A 20,377-nucleotide genomic window follows, 5' to 3' on the forward strand; every position below is an offset into this window, starting at 1 on the left:
AAAGGAGAATTTGTTTTCTCCCAAGTCATTGTTTTCAGTGTTAGTCTATTTAAGAGACTCTCACCTCTTCTTCTTTTCTGCATGGCTGAAAGCTAAATATTTCTCATTAACCATTTTTTCCTATATTGTGTGTTAGTTTTGCAGTTATATAGTCTCTTGTACACTCTGAATTAGGAGAAATTATGTCGGAATTATTAATAAAAATACAATGCTCTTTAACTTTCCTCTTGCCCACAAATTAGGTTAGAGATACACTAGATGTTGGCACCAGAGCTGAACACCAGGTTTCAATTTACCGACTCAACTGATACCTTTAAAGAAATTTCTCTCTCCTGGTATATGACCACATTGTTAGAAGGGTTGGGTAAATATTGTAAACAAAGGATGGGAAGAACTTTTATGTCTCTTGGATGAGAGATACAACCAAGATTCTCTGACTAAACTTGGGGATTAAAGTTCCTCATGGGAAAATTTTTGAAAGGGGATCCTTCCATTGGCTCTCTGTCACCCACTGTATCAAGTTTCAAATGCCTGCGTAGGGCCTAAGGATATTAAATCAACTGAAAGTAGAACTCAGTGGGAGTTGGGTGATTAATGTATTTCAGTTCCTTTGGAAAATCCCAATTGGTATTCCAGGCTCCCTATTCCCTTGGGGAAACAATGTCCTGAACTTTAATGGTGAGATTTTCAAAGACACTTAGCTGGTTTGGATGCCCATTTCTCATTAATTTTAATGGGAACTGAGCATCCATATCCTTAGTCAGCTTTGTAAATCTCCAGCTAAAAACCCACAGGAACTTTCTGTAAGGATAGTGGGTTTTGTGCAATGTTGCTTTGCCAGCTTGTGCATGACACCCTGTGGTACTGTCCTGCTATAGTGTTGGTTTTGTTTTATTACTACAGTAGAGACAGTGAAGTACTGTGGGATGGGAAATGGTCCTAGAAATGTAAAATATGCAAAAAAGTTTTAACTTGTTGCTTTAGGGGCTATACTGTGTTTTCTTTTGTAGTTAGTTGGTTTCAATATGGGATTTATATTAATAAAATTCACATTGGATCCTAATTACACAGCTTAATGGGAGTGTTAAATAAGCATTGGGAAAACAGTTTCCAGTCTTCCTCTTGTACCGACCACTGAGCTCTCCGACTTTTGCCACTGTTTTGTATGGAAATTTAGTTACATCTGTCAAAACAATAAAGGGGCCAGCAAGAGCAGAAAGTGGGCATGAGTATTGAGTGAGCATGTCACTCCAGGAGACTGCTTTCAAAATAGCAGGAGGATTGGTTCAGGGGCTTGAAATTGCTAAAAGTCATAGGGAATCTTCTCCAAACTTTAGTTACATTCACTCCTGACGTTCTCTTTTGTAATGTCAAAGAAAATAAAGGCCATTGATAATTTTTTCTTTACTGACTAATTTTATAGGGCCAGAAGAATTGTGAGACAGGGACAGACAATTGCTGCATCAAATGCAGTGTCTCCTCTCACCCAGTGGTCACTACCAAGTGTTGCAGTGAATCTGTGAAACTCACATGATGCACCCGGTTAAATATGCAGCTCTGTGTTATAATGGGGAAGAGAGATCTTCCTGATCTTAGTTAAGGATCAAAGTTTGCCCTGAAGCATTAGGATTAATGGTCCTTGTCACTTTTACCCTAGTTTAGTTATATACTGGAGGGTGACATTCACTCCTATGTACAAGGCCCCCCTCAAAGCCCTATGCATCACTTAAGCCCTTTTGCAGTCTTTCCAGCAAAGGATTGATATCCCCCCCCCAATCCTCTTTGAAACGTGCTGAGCTTATTGCCTCAATTATGTTAAATGATGCTTGAAAGTTTTGCCTGTATGATGCCTGTACATCACTGTAATGGAGAGATTAAAAATGCTTACAATAGTTGTTCTTTTCTGCCACTTCTGAATTAAGCTGAAGAAACCCTGCTACTTCCAGTATTAACTTAACATCACAGTCAGTTAAATGCCTTAAATACAGAACCATAATCTCTGCTGGCTCACACAATACTCAGTATGGCTGAACCATTTCTAAAATGCATACTTAAGGGATTTATAAAAAATCTGTTCTTTTTGTATAAATGATTTCATGGCTCCTTTAGCACTATAATAGGTGGCGGGGTGGGGGGTGGGGTTAAAGAATGTATTATCTCCTCAGTGACCTCAAACCCTAAACACAAATCAGTATTCAGGAGGTTCGATCCTACTGAGTCCTAGCCAAAGAAAAGGTTTTCATGAGCCCCTGTAGTGAAACAGAAGTTCACATGGCTCGTTGTTGCATTACAGGAGTTACAGATGCCATTTGTTATGGGTTAGGCTTCCAGTTCCTCCTCCTGGGTTGGTACCGTGGATGGATTATCTCTTGCGTTAGGCCATCGTATTCCAAACAGGCTGAGTCACCTGAAGTGAGAGATGTGGGGCCTGATTCTTCATTGCCTTGCAACGTAAGTTGTCATGTGTCCCTGGGGACAGTGAGTGTAAAATCCTTCCAGTTGCATGACGGAGCAGAGGGCTCTCTTTTTGGTGCACAACCGTAACCGACAGCGCGAAGGATGAGGAATCAGGCCCTTCTTCTTAACTCTGATTTCTTCTTCACGTGGTGTCCCTACAGGTGCTCCACTCTAGGTGTGTTAGTAGCCCCTGTGTCTTCAGTTGGAGGTTGCTCATAGCAGTGTCTCTTCGGCCCACGCGTTAGTCGGCCCTGTGCCCCATGCCGTTGTTGTATAGAACCACCCTCAGTTCCTTCGCCACCACCTCAGCCTGGGACTGAGCTCTGGTAATTGTCCACTGAGATTTCCCCAACTTTTCCTCTTTTATTAATAACACATGCCAACCCGCCAGAGGAAGAGGATGATCAGCGGGAGGGAGAAAAGCTGCAAACATTTTTAAATGGAATTGCAACCCGTCGGTTAAATTTGTGGCTTGAGTAAAACCATTATCATCTAAATCATCCCTTAATTTAATTTAATGGGCGATATAAATACTTAATTAAAAATCAAGCAATTGGTGAGAGAGAACAGAGATTTAACAAGCGATGAATCTTCTTGACCTATAATTGTCACACTGCACAAAGCAAATGTGAATCTGCATTTGGAATAAACTACTAGGCATTTAATTATGCCAATTGATATGTAAATGTGCTCATGGAGTTGCAGATTTAAATTAAATACCTGCTTTTGCTGCCTTGTGCCAGTTGAATGCATCTGATGAAGTGAGCTGTAGCTCACGAAAGCTTATGCTCAAATTCCTTAGTCTCTAAGGTGCCACAAGTCCTCCTTTTCTTTATGCAGCTAAAATTATTTAGCCCTCGGCCATTTAACCACTGTCTTAAAGTCTAGATTTAATTCAGAATGTTGTGAATGGATAGTACCACTGGTCTAGAGTACAAGATTCTTTCAAGGGGGGAACAGTATGTCTCCGTGGGGCTTACAATATTAAATATTCTGGATCATGTAGCTTCTAGATACAGCTAAGCATAGAAATGGTCACAGACAGCCTCCTTATGAGACTGTCTTGCTTTAAATTGCTTCATCACACTAAACAAACAGTTACCTAATTTATAGGTGCAGTGGGTTCTTAGAGCGCTCTTAAAAGTTTCTGGATAGCTGGGGAGAAGAGGATTACTACCATGGCCTCATTCTAACACCAAATGACCATAAGAGCTCAGGCCTTCGGAAGCAGGAGCGACTCCTTCCCTGTGCGACCTTGAGCAAGTCTCTCTGTTCCTCAGTATCTTTATTGGGAAAAATAGGGATAAATCCTTCCCTACCTCAGAGGGGGTAAATTCTTAAACATTTGTGAGGTACTGTGGTGACAAGGTCGTGTACATACATTACAAAGACTGGTGCCCCAACACCTTGCAGCCTGAGTGTTCACTTTACAGGCATTCTCAGGGTGTACTTTGCCTTCCTGCAGATGAACACAAGTGGCAAAGACTTGCATCTTCATGCTGCCAGCAAAGAGACACAGTGTGTGCACTTGTCTGTTCTAAAATCAGTGTTGATCATCCCATGAAGACATACAGGGAAGTGCTCGACGCTCAGAACATGCACAATGAAAGCCGTTCAATATTAAGCCAAAAAAAAATCTCTCAACTGAAAAACCTAAAAAAATATTTTGGCAACACACCAATTTTTCATAAAAAAAACTATTAACGTTATGTTGGTCAAAAACATTCATTTTTCACTTGAGTTTCTTTTTAAAATGGAAAAGCATTGATTTTTTTTCCATCAAAAAATCAATTAAAATAGTTTTGGCCAAAAGAATAAATTTTTCATTTAATAACCTCAAAAAATCTTTTGGCAAAGATTTTGATTTTTAAGCAAACAATTTATTGAAGAAAATTTCTGGCAAAAAATGAGTTTGCAATTAAAAATCTTGATAAAAGAATTGGCAAAAAATTGCTTTTTCACTGGAAAAAATCAACTGTACAAAGTGCAAGCTGGTCTCCATATTGGAAGAGAAGATTGAAGGTCTGGAGCAACAGATAACGACCCTGCGTTGCATACGAGAAACAGAGGATTTTCTGGACAAAAGTCAGGATATGCTTCTACGGGCACAAAGCTCTAAAGATTTAGAGCAGGTTGCACAGCGGAGCCAAGAGGCCAGTGAAGAAGCTTGGCAACATGTGACCTCCAGAAGAAGAAGAAGGGAATGTCCAGGTTCCAGCAACGCGGACACAGGTAACTAACCGCTTTCATGTTCTCTCCACAGGTACCATTGCGGAGAGTGGACCAGATGATATGTCTGGGGGGAGAAAGCAGAAGGAGACTCCGCTGGTTGGAAGGCATGAGATGCACTGTCCTGAGATGGGGGGTTCCACGACCACCACTCCCAAGAGAAGGAGGCGGGTGGTGGTGGTCGGGGACTCTCTCCTCCGGGGTACTGAGTCATCTATCTGCCGCCCTGACTGGGAAAACCGAGAAGTCTGCTGCTTGCCGGGGGCTAAGATTCGCGATGTGACGGAGAGACTGCCGAGACTCATCAGGCCCTCGGATCGCTACCCCTTCCTGCTTCTCCACATGGGCACAAATGATACTGCCAAGAATGACCTTGAGCGGATCACTGCGGACTACGTGGCTATGGGAAGAAGGATAAAGGAGTTTGAGGCGCAAGTGGTGTTCACGTCCATCCTCTCGGTGGAAGGAAAAGGCCTGGGTAGGGACCGTTGAATCGTGGAAGTCAACGAATGGCTACGCAGGTGGTGTCGGAGAGAAGGCTTTGGATTCTTTGACCATGGGATGGTGTTCCATGAAGGAGGAGTGCTGGGCAGAGACAGGCTCCACCTTACGAAGAGAGGGAAGAGCATCTTCGCGAGCAGGCTGGCTAACCTAGTGAGGAGGGCTTTAAACTAGGTTCACCGGGGGAAGGAGACCAAAGCCCTGAGGTAAGTGGGAAAGCGGGATACCGGGAGGAAGCACAGGCAGGAATGTCTGTGAGGGGAGGGCTCCTGCCTCATACTGAGAATGAGGGGCGATCAGCAGGTTATCTCAAGTGCTTATATACAAATGCACAAAGCCTTGAAAACAAGCAGGGAGAACTGGAGGTCCTGGTGATGTCAAGGAATTATGACGTGATTGGAATAACAGAGACTTGGTGGGATAACTCACATGACTGGAGTACTGTCATGGATGGTTAGAAACTGTTCAGGAAGGACAGGCAGGGCAGAAAAGGTGGGGGAGTAGCACTGTATGTAAGGGAGCAGTATGACTGCTCAGGGCTCCGGTACGAAACTGCAGAAAAACCTGAGAGTCTCTGGATTAAGTTTAGAAGTGTGAGCAACAAGGGCGATGTAGTGGTGGGAGTCTGCTATAGACCACCGGACCAGGGGGATGAGGTGGATGAGGCTTTCTTCCGGCAGCTCGCAGAAGCTACTAGATCGCACGTCCTGGTTCTCATGGGTGACTTTAATTTTCCTGATATCTGCTGGGAGAGCAATACAGCAGTGCATAGACAATCCAGGAAGTTTTTGGAAAGCGTAGGGGATAATTTCCTGGTGCAAGTGCTAGAGGAGCCAACTAGGGGGGGAGCTTTTCTTGACCTGCTGCTCACAAACCGGGACGAATTAGTGGGGGAAGCAAAAGTGGATGGGAATCTGGGAGACAGTGACCATGAGTTGGTTGAGTTCAGGATCCTGACACAGGGAAGAAAGGTAAGCTGCAGGATACGGACCCTTGACTTCAGGAAAGCAGACTTCGACTCCCTCAGGGAACGGATGGGTAGGATTCCCTGGGGGACTAACATGAAGGGGAAAGGAGTCCAGGAGAGCTGGCTGTATTTCAAGGAATCCCTGTTGAGGTTACAGGGACAAACTATCCCGATGTGTTGAAAGAATAGTAAATATGGCAGGCGACCAGCTTGGCTTAATGGTGAAATCCTAGCGGATCTTAAACATAAAAAAGAAGCTTACAAGAAGTGGAAGGTAGGACATATGACCAGGGAAGAGTATAAAAATATTGCTCGGGCATGCAGGAATGAAATCAGGAGGGCCAAATCGCACCTGGAGCTGCAGCTAGCAAGAGATGTCAAGAGTAACAAGAAGGGTTTCTTCAGGTATGTTGGCAACAAGAAGAAAGCCAAGGAAAGTGTGGGCCCCTTACTGAATGAGGGAGGCAACCTAGTGACAGAGGATGTGGAAAAAGCTAATGTACTCAATGCTTTTTTTGCCTCTGTCTTCACGAACAAGGTCAGCTCCCAGACTGCTGCGCATGGGGAATAGATGGCCATGGGGAATAGATAGCCAGCCCTCTGTGGAGAAAGAGGTGGTTAGGGGCTATTTAGAAAAGCTGGACGTGCACAAGTCCATGGGGCCGGACGAGTTGCATCCGAGAGTGCTAAAGGAATTGGCGGCTGTGATTGCAGAGCCATTGGCCATGATCTTTGAAAACTCGTGGCGAACGGGGGAAGTCCCAGATGACTGGAAAAAGGCTAATGTAGTGCCCATCTTTAAAAAAGGGAAGAAGGAGGATCCTGGGAACTACAGGCCAGTCAGCCTCACCTCAGTCCCTGGAAAAATCATGGAGCAGGTCCTCAAAGAATCAATCCTGAAGCACTTACATGAGAGGAAAGCGATCAAGAACAGTCAGCATGGATTCACCAAGGGAAAGTCATGCCTGACTAATCTAATCGTCTTCTATGATGAGATTACTGGTTCTGTGGATGAAGGGAAAGCAGTGGATGTATTGTTTCTTGACTTTAGCAAAGCTTTTGACACGGTCTCCCACAGTATTCTTGTCAGCAAGTTAAAGAAGTATGGGCTGGATGAATGCACTATAAGGTGGGTAGAAAGTTGGCTAGATTGTCGGGCTCAAAGGGTAGTGATCAATGGCTCCATGTCTAGTTGGCAGCCGGTGTCAAGTAGAGTGCCCCAGCGGTCGGTCCTGGGGCCGGTTTTGTTCAATATCTTCATAAATGATCTGGAGGATGGTGTGGATTGCACTCTCGGCAAATTTGTGGATGATACTAAACTGGGAGGAGTAGTAGATACGCTGGAGGGCAGGGATAGGATACAGAGGGACCTAGACAAATTGGAGGATTGGGCCAAAAGAAATCTGATGAGGTTCAGTAAGGATAAGTGCAGGGTCCTGCACTTAGGACGGAAGAACCCAATGCACCGCTACAGACTAGGGACCGAATAGCTAGGCAGCAGTTCTGCGGAAAAGGACCTAGGGGTGACAGTGGACGAGAAGCTGGATATGAGTCAGCAGTGTGCCCTTGTTGCCAAGAAGGCCAATGGCATTTTGGGATGTATAAGTAGGGGCATAGCGAGCAGATCAAGGGACGTGATCGTCCCCCTCTATTGGACATTGGTGAGGCCTCATCTGGAGTACTGTGTCCAGTTTTGGGCCCCACACTACGAGAAGGATGTGGATAAATTGGAGAGAGTCCAGCGAAGGGCAACAAAAATGATTAGGGGTCTGGAACACATGACTTATGAGGAGAGGCTGAGGGAGCTGGGATTGTTTAGTTTGCGGAAGAGAAGAATGAGGGGGGATTTGATAGCTGCTTTTAAGTACCTGAGAGGTGGTTCCAGAGAGGATGGTTCTAGACTATTCTCAGTGGTAGAAGAGGACAGGGCAAGGAGTAATGGTCTCAAGTTGCAGTGGGGGAAGTTTAGGTTGGATATTAGGAAAAACTTTTTCACTAGGAGGGTGGTGAAACACTGGAATGCATTACATAGGGAGGTGGTAGAATCTCCTTCCTTAGAGGTTTTTAAGGTCAGGCTTGACAAAGCCCTGGCTGGGATGATTTAACTGGGAATTGGTCCTGCTTCGAGCAGGGGGTTGGACTAGATGACCTCCTGAGGTCCCTTCCAGCCCTGATATTCTATGATTCTATGATTCCATGAAATGAAATTTTAAGCTAAAAATATTTTTTTAATTGAAAAACCTCAAAAATTATTGAACTGTGGCAGAGCTGCCAGCTATGGCAAACCTGCGGCTTTATTTTGTTTGTCTTCAAGCTAATGATCGTCATAAAAAATGCCCAGCAGTCTATCTTTAGATGTGGAAAAATCAGAATTAACACTTTAATAAATTTCTGCATGAGCGATTTCTTAAAAGCACTTTCAGAATATCCTGCTAATTTTTCCATCTCAGCAGGCTGCATCTTCTCCTGTGGGGAGCCTATTTGTGTCTCCTCTAACCTCTTCTTTTTCAAATTCCTCTAGTGGTGTTCTTCCCTATTCCCAGCTTGCCCAATGTTTGATTTTCATGTCAGAATTAATTATGCAAAACAACCCCCCCCCCCAAACCTCCCGCCCCTTCATTAATATTTCTGAGTGTTTGTGGCTGGCGCTATCTTGTCGGAAGTCAAACCACAAACATACTCTGGGAATAGGGCCTGCTGTTTAGAATTAGAGGCTTTGCTCTGACCAAGCTAATAAGCTTTCCAAGCATCTGTGAACTGCTTTGAAGTATCCAACATGTCAAAGTATTCTTGATTTGTGCTCTAGGAATTGCAGGATGTGTCCTTGACTGGCTACCTCTGTCTCTCCCTTAATGTAGCTACATGCATAATTACCAAAAAGTAACTGGATAAAGGTTGGTAAGCAGTGTTAATGCTTGCAGGGGGCTTCTTTCCCATTTGTAGTTCCCTCACTCCATTGAAATGTTCTTTATTTAGCTTGGGCCAACTCCACGCATACAGTTGTGCCAGGTTCAAGACTCACACTTCAGTCTGGCATCTGCAGTTTGACAATGAAAGGAGGGAGAGCCTCTAAGGCAGTGGTTCTCAACCTATTTACCATTGTGGGCTGCATCCAAAACTACCTGTATGGTCCTGAGCATGTCACATGGGCCGCAGCTGTGTGCTGATTGGGCTGCAAGTGGACTGTGGGTTGAGAACCACTGCTCTAAGGACACAGCGACTCTAAGGATGTGGGGGAGGACAGTGTGACATGATACTTGAGGGTATACCACAACATAACTGGCTTTTTAAGTGTGTGAGGAGGATCTTAAAGACACACACACAACCCTCCTGCTGCTGCAGAAGTTGAGCAAGCTGTTTGTTCTCTTCAGCCTTAACAATCCACATTTTTCAAGGCCATTTCTGCTCTTCTCCCTGTCTTGTAAAGCTCCCTGGATGGAGCGTGGGATTTTACACAGGGAACCAGAATTCTGCCTCCTCTTTACTAGTGAATAGATAAGCAGGCTTGATTCCATGCTTGTCATCCTCAGCTGGGAACAATTTTCCCCTCCCACCACACTCCATGTAATCAGGATACTCCACTAAGCAATTTGACCACATGGGGTTGAAAATTGAATATCCAAACCAGAAAGTCGTTCTCTCCCGATGTTCCTTATTGCAAAAGAATAAAATCAGCAGTGTCATTGCTTTAAATTTCATCTGAGTTTCAGTTGGGTGCAAAGGACCTTTCCTTAAACGTGTTTTGGCATCAGGAAGAGGCTGCTATTCAGTGTGATAAAATGTGGAGGCCCTATGTAGGAGTTGGCAGCGAAAGGGTTAATACAGTCACTTATTAGGGTATGTCTACACTACGAAATTAGGTCGAATTTATAGAAGTCAGTTTTTTTTAAATCGGTTTTATATATTCGAGTGTGTGTGTCCCCACAGAAAATGCTCTAAGTGCATTAAGTGCATTAACTCGGCGGAGCGCTTCCACAGTACCGAGGCAAGCGTCGACTTCTGGAGCGTTGCACTGTGGGTAGCTATCCCACAGTTCCCGCAGTCTCCGCTGCCCATTGGAATTCTGGGTTGATATCCCAATGCCTGATGGGGCTAAAACATTGTCGCGGGTGGTTCTGGGTACATATCGTCAGGACCCCGTTCCCACCCTCCCTCCCCCCGTGAAAGCAAGGGCAGACAATCATTTCGCGCCTTTTTTGTCTGCTGCCAGCCAAAGATGTAAAGGATCGATGGAGTGGGTCAGAACAAGAAATAGACCAGATTTGTTTTGGACTCATTTTCCTCCTCCCCTGTCTAGATCACACTGCAGTCAGTCACAGAGAAGGCGCAGCAAGGTTAATCTAGCCATGTATCAATCAGAGGCCAGGCTAACCTCCTTGTTCCAATAACAACGATAACTTTGGTGCACCATTTCTTATTGGAACCCTCCGTGCAGTCCTGCCTGAAATACTCCTTGATGTACAGGCACACCCTTTGTTGATTTTAGCTCCCTGAAGCCAACCCTGTAAGCCGTGTCGTCAGTCGCCCCTCCTCCGTCAGAGCAACAGCAGACAATCGTTCCGCGCCTTCTTTCTGTGTGGACGCCATACCAAGGCAAGCATGGAGGCCGCTGAGCTCATTTTGGCAATTAGGAGCACATCAACCACCACACGCATTATCCAGCAGTATATGCAGCACCAGAACATGGCAACGCGATACCGGGCAAGGAGGCGACGTCAGCGCGGTCCCGTGAGTGATCAGGACATGGACACAGATTTCTCTGAAAGCATGGGCCCTGCCAATGCATGCATCATGGTGCTAATGGGGCAGGTTCATGCTGTGGAACGCCGATTCTGGGCTCGGGAAACAAGCACAGACTGGTGGGACCGCATAGTGTTGCAGGTCTGGGACGATTCCCAGTGGCTGCGAAACTTTCGCATGCGTAAGGGCACTTTCATGGAACTTTGTGACTTGCTTTCCCCTGCCCTGAAGCGCATGAATACCAGGATGAGAGCAGCCCTCACAGTTGAGAAGCGAGTGGCGATAGCCCTGTGGAAGCTTGCAACGCCAGACAGCTACCGGTCAGTTGGGAATCAATTTGGAGTGGGCAAATCTACTGTGGGGGCTGCTGTGATGCAAGTAGCTCACGCAATCAAAGATCTGCTGATATCAAGGGTAGTGACCCTGGGAAATGTGCAGGTCATAGTGGATGGCTTTGCTGCAATGGGATTCCCTAACTGTGGTGGGGCTATAGACGGAACCCATATCCCTATCTTGGCACCAGAGCACCAAGCCGGCGAGTACATAAACCGCAAGGGGTACTTTTCGATAGTGCTGCAAGCTCTGGTGGATCACAAGGGCCGTTTCACCAACATCAACGTGGGATGGCCGGGAAAGGTGCATGACGCTCGCATCTTCAGGAACTCTGGTCTGTTTCAAAAGCTGCAGGAAGGGACTTTCTTCCGAGACCAGAAAATAACTGTTGGGGATGTTGAAATGCCTATATGTATCCTTGGGGACCCAGCCTACCCCTTAATGCCATAGCTCATGAAGCCGTACACAGGCAGCCTGGACAGTAGTCAGGAGCTGTTCAACTACAGGCTGAGCAAGTGCAGAATGGTGGTAGAATGTGCATTTGGACGTTTAAAGGCGCGCTGGCGCAGTTTACTGACTCGCTTAGACCTCAGCGAAACCAATATTCCCACTGTTACTACTGCTTGCTGTGTGCTCCACAATATCTGTGAGAGTAAGGGGGAGACGTTTATGGCGGGGTGGGAGATTGAGGCAAATCGCCTGGCTGCTGGTTACGCGCAGCCAGACACCAGGGCGGTTAGAAGAGCTCAGGAGGGCGCGGTACGCATCAGAGAAGCTTTGAAAACCAGTTTCATGACTGGCCAGGCTACAGTGTGAAAGTTCTGTTTGTTTCTCCTTGATGAAACCCCCCGCCCCTTGGTTCACTCTACTTCCCTGTAAGCTAACCACCCTCCCCTCCTCCCTTTAATCACCGCTTGCAGAGGCAATAAAGTCATTGCTGCTTCACAGTCATGCATTCGTTATTCATTCATCACACAAATAGGGGGATGACTACCAAGGTATCCCAGGAGGGGTGGTGGAGGAGGGAAGGAAAATGCCACACAGCACTTTAAGCACAGCACTTTAAAAGTTTACAACTTTAAAATTTATTGAATGACAGCCTTCTTTTTTTTTGGGCAATCCTCTGTTGTGGAGTTGCTGGTTGGCCGGAGGCCCCACCACCGCGTTCTTGGGCGTCTGGGTGTGGAGGCTATGGAACTTGGGGAGGAGGGCGGTTGGTTACAGAGGGGCAGCAGTGGCAGTCTGTGCTCCAGCTGCCTTTGCTGCAGCTCAACCATACACTGGAGCATTCTGGTTTGGTCCTGCAGCAGCCTCAGCATTGAATCCTGCCTCCTCTCATCACGCTGCCGCCACATTTGAGCTTCAGGCCTGTCTTCAGCCCGCCACTTACTCTCTTCAGCCCTCCACCTCTCCTCCCGGTCATTTTGTGCTTTCCTGCACTCTGACATTATTTGCCTCCACGCATTCGTCTGTGCTCTGTCAGTGTGGGAGGACAGCATTAGCTCGGAGAACATTTCATCTCGAGTGCGTTTTTTTTTCTTTCTAAGCTTCACTAGCCTCTGGGAAGGAGAAGATCCTGTGATCATTGAAACACATCCAGCTGGTGGAGAAAAAAAAAGGGACAGCGGTATTTAAAAAGACACATTTTATAAAACAGTCGCTACACTCTTTCAGGGTAAACCTTGCTGTTAACATTACATACATAGCACATGTGCTTTCGTTACAAGGTCGCATTTTGCCTCCTCCCACCGCGTGACTACCCCCTCAACCTTCCCCCCTCCCCGTGGCTAACAGCGGGGAACATTTCTGTTCAGCCACAGGCAAACAGCACAGCAGGAATGTGTCCCTGAAGAAAAGCACCCTATTTCAACCAGGTGACCATGAATTATATCTCACTCTCCTGAGGATAACACAGAGAGAGAGAGAACGGATTTTGGTTGAATGCCAGCAAACATACACTGCAATGCTTTGTTCTACAGTGATTCCCGAGTATGTGTTACTGGCCTGGAGTGATAAAAGTGTCCTACCATGAAGGACGAAATAAGGCTGCCCTCCCCAGAAACCTTTTGCAAAGGCTTTAGGACTACATCTAGGAGAACCGCAAATGCCAGGGCAAAGTAATCCTTTCACATGCTTGCTTTTAAACCATGTATAGCATTTTAAAAGGTACACTCACCAGAGGTCCCTTCTCCGCCTGCTGGGTCCAGGAGGCAGCCTTGGGTGGGTAAGGGGGGTACTGGCTCCAGGTCTAGGGTGAGAAACAGTTCCTGGCTGTCGGGAAAACCGGTTTCTCCGCTTGCTTGCTGTGAGCTATCTACAACCTCCTCCTCCTCCTCATCTTCTTCGTCCCCAAAACCTGCTTCCGTATTGCCTCCATCTCCATTGAAGGAGTCAAACAACACGGCTGGGGTAGTGGTGGCTGAACCCCCTAAAATGGCATGCAGCTCATCATAGAAGCGGCATGTTTGGGGCTCTGACCCAGAGCGGCTGTTCGCCTCTCTGGTTTTCTGGTAGGCTTGCCTCAGCTCCTTCAGTTTCACGCGGCACTGCTTCGGGTCCCTGTTATGGCCTCTGTCCTTCATGCCCTGGGAGATTTTCACAAAGGTTTTGGCATTTCGAAAACTGGAACGGAGTTCTGATAGCACGGATTCCTCTCCCCAAACAGCGATCAGATCCCGTACCTCCCGTTCGGTCCATGCTGGAGCTCTTTTGCGATTCTGGGACTCCATCATGGTCACCTGTGCTGATGAGCTCTGCATGGTCACCTGCAGCTTGCCACGCTGGCCAAACAGGAAATGAGATTCAAAAGTTCGCGGTTCTTTTCCTGTCTACCTGGCCAGTGCATCTGAGTTGAGAGTGCTGTCCAGAGCGGTCAGAATGGAGCACTCTGGGATAGCTCCCGGAGGCCAATACCATCGAATTGTGTCCACAGTACCCCAAATTCGAGCTGGGAACGTCGATTTAAGCGCTATTCCACTTGTCAGGGGTGGAGTAAGGAAATCGATTTTAAGAGCCCTTTAAGTCTAAATAAAGGGCTTCACTGTGTGGACGGGTGCAGGTTTAAATCGATTTAACGCTGCTAAATTCGACCTAAAGTCCTAGTGTAGACCAGGGCTAAGAAGAGACCACAGCTGCGTGCCCTTAATACAGTGATTGTGAGGGTGGCAGAGACAGGCCAGCTGTGTTGAGTTAAGTAATTTCTCTCAAGCATGCCAAAGGCTGAGCTCTGAAGAGATCGGACTAGCTCATGGCTAGACACCACTGAGGGAAGGAACTGGTGAGGAAAGCCTTTTTGCATGTCTGTTTGTGGTCTCAGATTTATTTTAGCTGCACATAGGATTGCCACCTTGGTAATATTTAAAAACCAGACACTCCAGCAGGAGTGCCAGAACCTCCCCTGCCCCACTCCTTCTCGAGGCCCCACCTCTTTCCCTTAGCCCCCCCCCATCCACTCCTTCCACCTCCCCCCCCTCCTCCCCCGCCCCAGCTTTCCATGTGCTGCAGTCAGACACTGGTACTAGATCAGTATCTCTCGCTGCCAGAAATGGGGGCTGGAACCCTTGTCTTAGAATCACAGAATATCAGGGTTGGAAGGTACCTCAGGAGGTCCTCTAGTCCAACCCCCTGCTCAAAGCAGGACCAATCCTAACTAAATCATCCCAGCCAGGGCTTTGTCAAGTCTGACCTTAAAAACTTCTAAGGAAGGAGATTCTACCACCTCCCTAGGTAACGCATTCCAGTGTTTCACCACCCTCCTAGTGAAAAAGTTTTTCCTAATATCCAACCTAAACCTCCCCCACTGCAACTTGAGACCATTACTCCTCATTCTGTCACCGGCTACCATTGAGAACAGCCTATATCCATCCTCTTTGGAACCCCCTTTCAGGTAGTTGAAAGCAGCTATCAAATCCCCCCCTCATTCTTCTCTTCCGCAGACTAAACAATCCCAGTTCCCTCAGCCTCTCCTCATAAGTCATGTGCTCCAGCCAACTAATCATTTTTGTTGCCCTCCGCTGAATGTTTTCCAATTTTTCCACATCCTTCTTGTAGCGTGGGGCCCAAAACTGGCCACAGTACTCCAGCACTCACCAATGTCAAATAGAGGGGAACGATCACGTCCCTCGATCTGCTGGCATTGCCCCTACTTATACATCCCAAAATACCGTTGGCCTTCTTGGCAACAAGGGCACACTATTGACTCCTATAAAGCTTCTCATACACTGTAACCCCTAGGTCCTTTTCTGCAGAACTTCTGCCTAGCCACTCGGTCCCTAGTCTGTGGCGGTGCATGGGATTCTTCCGCCCTAAGTGCAGGACTCTGCACTTGTCCTTGTTGAACCTCATCAGATTTCTTTTGGCCCAATCCTCCAATTTGTCTAGGTCCCTCTGGACCCTATCTCTACCCTCCAGCGTATCTACCTCTCCTCCCAGTTTAGTGTCGTCTGCAAACTTGCTGAGGGTGCAATCCACACCATCCTCCAGATCATTTATGAAGGTATTGAACAAAACCAGCCCGAGGACCGACCCTTGGGGCACTCCACTTAATGCCGGCTGCCAACTAGACAGGGAGCCATTAATCACTACCCGTTGAGCCCGACAATCTAGCCAGCTTTCTATCCACGTTATAGTCCATTCATCCAGCCCATACTTCTTTGACTTGCTGGCAAGAGTACTGTGGGAGACAGTGTCAAAAGCTTTGCTAAAGTCAAGGAACAACACGTCCACTGCTTTCCCCTCATCCACAGAGCCAGTTATCTCGTCATAGAAGGCAATTAGATTAGTCAGGCATGACTTTCCCTTGGTAAATCCATGCTGACTGTTCCGGATCACTTTCCTCTCCTCTAAGTGCTTCAGAATTGATTCCTTGAGGACCTGCTCCATGATTTTTCCAGGGACTGAGGTGAGGCTGACTGACCTGTAGTTCCCTGGATCCTCCTCCTTCCTTCCTAGCCCTGTCTTCAAAGGGCTGAAATACCTATGTATTAATCCCATTTTGTGGAGGGATTTTTCTTCAGACACAATCTAAGATGCTGTGGGCTTCCCTGACAGCTGTCTATGCGCGTCTCACTGATAATGGCAGGCAGGTGGATAAAGATGCTTTTATTTACTGAAGGTCTTGAGGTTGTATTGAAAATAAAGGATTTGTATTTGTTTAGAACCAGCTGGTGCCTTTTGTATCAGCTCTGCATTAGAGATCTGTGTCAACTTGTTGTTTGTGTGTCCCGGTCTGCGTAGCAGAGTCCTGTGTTTCATGACCTTCAGGGGGGAAAATAGTACATGATGATAGGTCTTTGACCATAAGGGTCAGATTCTGCTGTCCCTTACTAGAGTTGCCAGCCCTCCAGGATTGTCCTGGAGTATCCCAGAATTAAAGATTAATTTTTAATTAAAGATGATGTCATGTACAGAAACCTCCAGGAATACGTCCAACCAAAATTAGCAACCCAATCCATTACACAGGAGCAGCGTCCATTGAAAGCAATAGGTATTGTACTGCACGAGTGGAACAAACTTCTGTAAACAAGTTGGCCATCACCAGTCTGTCCCCTCGTGGCTGAGGACTGCCCAGCTCTTTATTTCCCCTCTACCAGTCCCTGTTACGCAGCCCCTGTGCACCTTTGCTCAGCCAGTCACTACACCCTTCTTGGTCTGGGTTAATTCAGATAACAACTCTAAAGTAAAACTCAAAATCCCACCAATCTGTCCCCGGGCCCAGCTTTTACCTCAGCCTGGGTAAGCGAAAAGGTTCCTTTAACAGAGTCATTTTATCCATTCTTAGGTGGTGACCTGCTCTGGGGTTTGACTTGTAGCTGCCCTGCTCAGGGCTGGCTCCTTTTGAAGACTTCCCAGAGTCCGCTCCCCTCAGCAACTATCTCAGAATACAGAATTGGTAGACAAGATTTAGGAAAAACTGAGCAGTTAAAGGAATGCACATTTTTGTGGCCTGTCTTCTAGGTTAAGTAGGCAGGGCCTGGCCATATTTTAGTCAGAATACCAAAGTGTGTGACTGCCCTGTCAAGTTTGGATTATTTGGGAAGTCGAGATTAAGGGAGCAAGAATACTCTCTCTGTGATCCAGAAAGACAGTTGGAATGACCTGAACACAAAATGACTGTGTCTGTAGACAGCAAAGCCTTTAGGTTAGGTTGACGTAAGCTGCCTTGCATTGACCTAGCTGTGGAAGTGTCTTCACTTAAATTTCGCTCCTGCTGATGTAAGTGCCTCTCTACGCCGATTTAGTAACACCATCTCCCCGAGCAGGGTAGAGTCATGGTGGTTGTCATTAGGTCAACGCAGTGTCAGCATGGACACTGCTTTGCTTGTGTCAGCTGTTGTTGGCTTTCAGGAGCTGTCCCACAATGCCCCACCAGGACAGTACAATCGATGCAAGCACTCCTGGTAAGGGCGTGCATCGCCAACACAAGGAAGCAAGCGTGCGCACACAGGCAAGTTAGTATCTGTGTTGACTCTTAGGCTGACATACTTTTGTAGTGCAGACATGGCCTTAGAATTTAAAGATGCAGTATGCAGCAAATAAAAGCAGAGGTTACATACAAGAGTGCTAACCCTGAAGGCTCATTAAATCAAGAGTCAGGCCCCGGAAATCATGAGACTTTAAAAAATAAATAAATGGATTCTTATTTGCCTTCTGCTGTTTCAGGTTTTAGGGATCACATTTTCGAGCTTTTCTTCGCAATTACAAAGACTGGGAATGTGTGTTTTTTGTTTTGTTTTTTTAAATAAAAATTGAGATTCTCATGTAATCACCTGACTCCAGTAGCTGGAGCTTTAAAAAACCACCAACTATTGTGAGATTCAAAATCACAAGACACAGCAACACTGAGGCCTAAACCTTGGACAGTGATCTGGAAAGATGGTGCTGGCATCTCTGTAGCCTTGTATTTGTCTTCAGTTCTTGGTATTTTTCCAAGCATCTTCTTCACTTTGGTATTGTGCTTCTTTTTGTTTCCCCAGATGAATGCAGTTTTCCATTCCAACATCCAAGAGGGGATTCGGCACTATTATGATGACCTGGATTTCAAGAACATTTTGGATTTTGTACAAGAAAAGGTTAGTTTTGCTGTGGTTTTACTTTTTTTTATTTTACTTTTTTTATTTTTTAAAGTGTTGGCATGTTATTGTAAAGATTGACTTGACACACTAATTCAGTCAATGCTTCCAGAAGAGCCACCTGTGCTTCATTAAATACCAACCAAATAAACAACATGCACAAACCTCTAGGACACCAGAAATCCAATCCTGTTCTTAAAAAAGGTAAAATTTATTAAAAACAAAATGGAAAAAAATACATCTGGAACTTAGGGTTTTTGCTAGATCTTAAAAGAAACAATTACAAAAATAAAGCACCCAAAATAGCTTTCTTGGGGGTTCAGCTTAAAAGCTACAAGCAAACAAAAGCATCAGGGATTAGCACAGAGGAGATCCACAAGCCAAAATAAAGAAATGAACCTGATTGCGTCTAGCTAAACATTCCTAATTTACGTACGTACTTTGGGGGGGTTTCAAATAAGTAATTCTAGGTATGATCTGATGAATATTCATACCTGGTTCAAACCTAACACAGCGTTCCTGCTTATAGCATTGCTGATCCACCTCCTTCTCCTGAGAACAACAAAGAAAAAGTTTCTTTCCCATTTTTAAAAGTTCTAGCCTTCCCATTGGCTCTTTTGGTCAGATGCCCACTCCTTTTCTTTTACCTGTGGGCTTGTTAACCCTTTACAAGTAAAGCAAGCAGAGAAAAGCTACCAAGAGAGATTTTTTTACAGCCAACCGGCTGGCTGGGTGTCCATCAAAGGGAGGTACCCCACCACTTTATTTATCACACCATTTCATACCATTTGCCAGAATTTGGGAATGGGTGATAGGGGATGGATCACTTGATGATTACCTGTTCTGTTCATTCCCTCTGGGGCATCTGGTATTGGTCATTGTCGGAAGACTGCACTAGATGGACCTTTGATCTGACCCAGTATAGCCATTCTTATGTTATGATACCCATAAGGTTGTTTGTATGAAATGCATTGATGGCATTGTAGTTCCTACTGGATAGGTATTATATCACAAAACCTGCCATCATTATCACCTTTGCTGGGATTCTCAGCACAGAGGTCAAGAAAGGAACAAGGCATGGAGTGTGAATTACCTCCTTGTGTGCATGAGCTCCAGCTGAGACACCAGTTGTGCAATGACTAGTGAATTGATTGATTTGTATCTGCTGGCCGGAGATGTGCGTATTTTATTACAGGTATCTGTGTGGCACTCCTCACTAGAGTAGCTGGGTGTCGTATACATGGACTTGTACAGAAATACCAAGTAATTCCTGTGTGCAGGGAGCTAATAACCTACAGCCTTGATGTATATGTGTATCAGCCTTATGAGATTTCTCTCACCAGTTACCCACAGCAAGGGGTTTTTTGATAAGTGGACAGATTATTAATAGTTCTATTACCATCCTTACGAGAAGGGGAAAGTGGGGGTGATACAGACTTTGTGTCTGAGCTGGTACTTTTTCATAGCTATTTGACAGTGTTGCTGGACCCTGTGTTTCTTTAAAAATAGCAAGAACTAATATCTCCTGGTAGGTCTTTTAAAAATTGCTAAGGACCAGATTGAGATGCACAACAGAGAATGTGGAAGCTTCAAAATCATGCCATTCTGCCTCACTTCCTGACTACAGGCTCTGGTCACATAGGCTCCTGGGAAATGTGGTGTTGCTGTAGGGGATCTAAGGAAGGATAACTGCCAGGCAACGTGAGAGTCACTGGTCCCTATCACAAAAAGGAACACTGTTCTCTTTTTATAGTCTTGTTTGCTCTGGTAAAGGCATAACACAGAGAATGGATATTCACAAAGTCCTGAGCAGCAGATCTTCAATTATGTGCCTCAATAAGTCGGTTAGATAAACTAGTCTCTTTTGCACTATCTGTAAGATATCTCTGCTGAGTAACTGAGTGATGTTATCTGGTTTTTTTTTTAACTCTAATTAGTTCACATAGTGCTGGTCCCCTCTGCCCACTAATTACTCATTCACGTAAGCCTTTTGCACGGGAAGTTAATGGTTAAATGTTTCAGTCCATTCTCGCCAGTCAACTGTTCAGTCACGCTTCGTCCCTGTTTAATGTTGACTTCC

The 20,377-nt window shown here is 45.8% G+C and overlaps 1 protein-coding gene across 1 annotated transcript in view; it reads left to right on the plus strand.

The window, feature by feature from the left end:
* LOC140903633 (tetraspanin-15) overlaps nucleotides 1-20,377 on the plus strand; it is a 296,009-nt gene that overhangs the window by 177,501 nt on the left and 98,131 nt on the right. The window contains exon 5 of the mRNA XM_073325200.2: nucleotides 18,202-18,297. Within this exon, the coding sequence (XP_073181301.1) occupies nucleotides 18,202-18,297 (96 nt within the window). The remainder of the gene's footprint in view (nucleotides 1-18,201; nucleotides 18,298-20,377) is intronic.

The sequence above is a fragment of the Lepidochelys kempii genome, chromosome 26 (genome assembly GCF_965140285.1).
Source record: "Lepidochelys kempii isolate rLepKem1 chromosome 26, rLepKem1.hap1, whole genome shotgun sequence".
Lineage (NCBI taxonomy): Eukaryota > Metazoa > Chordata > Testudines > Cheloniidae > Lepidochelys > Lepidochelys kempii.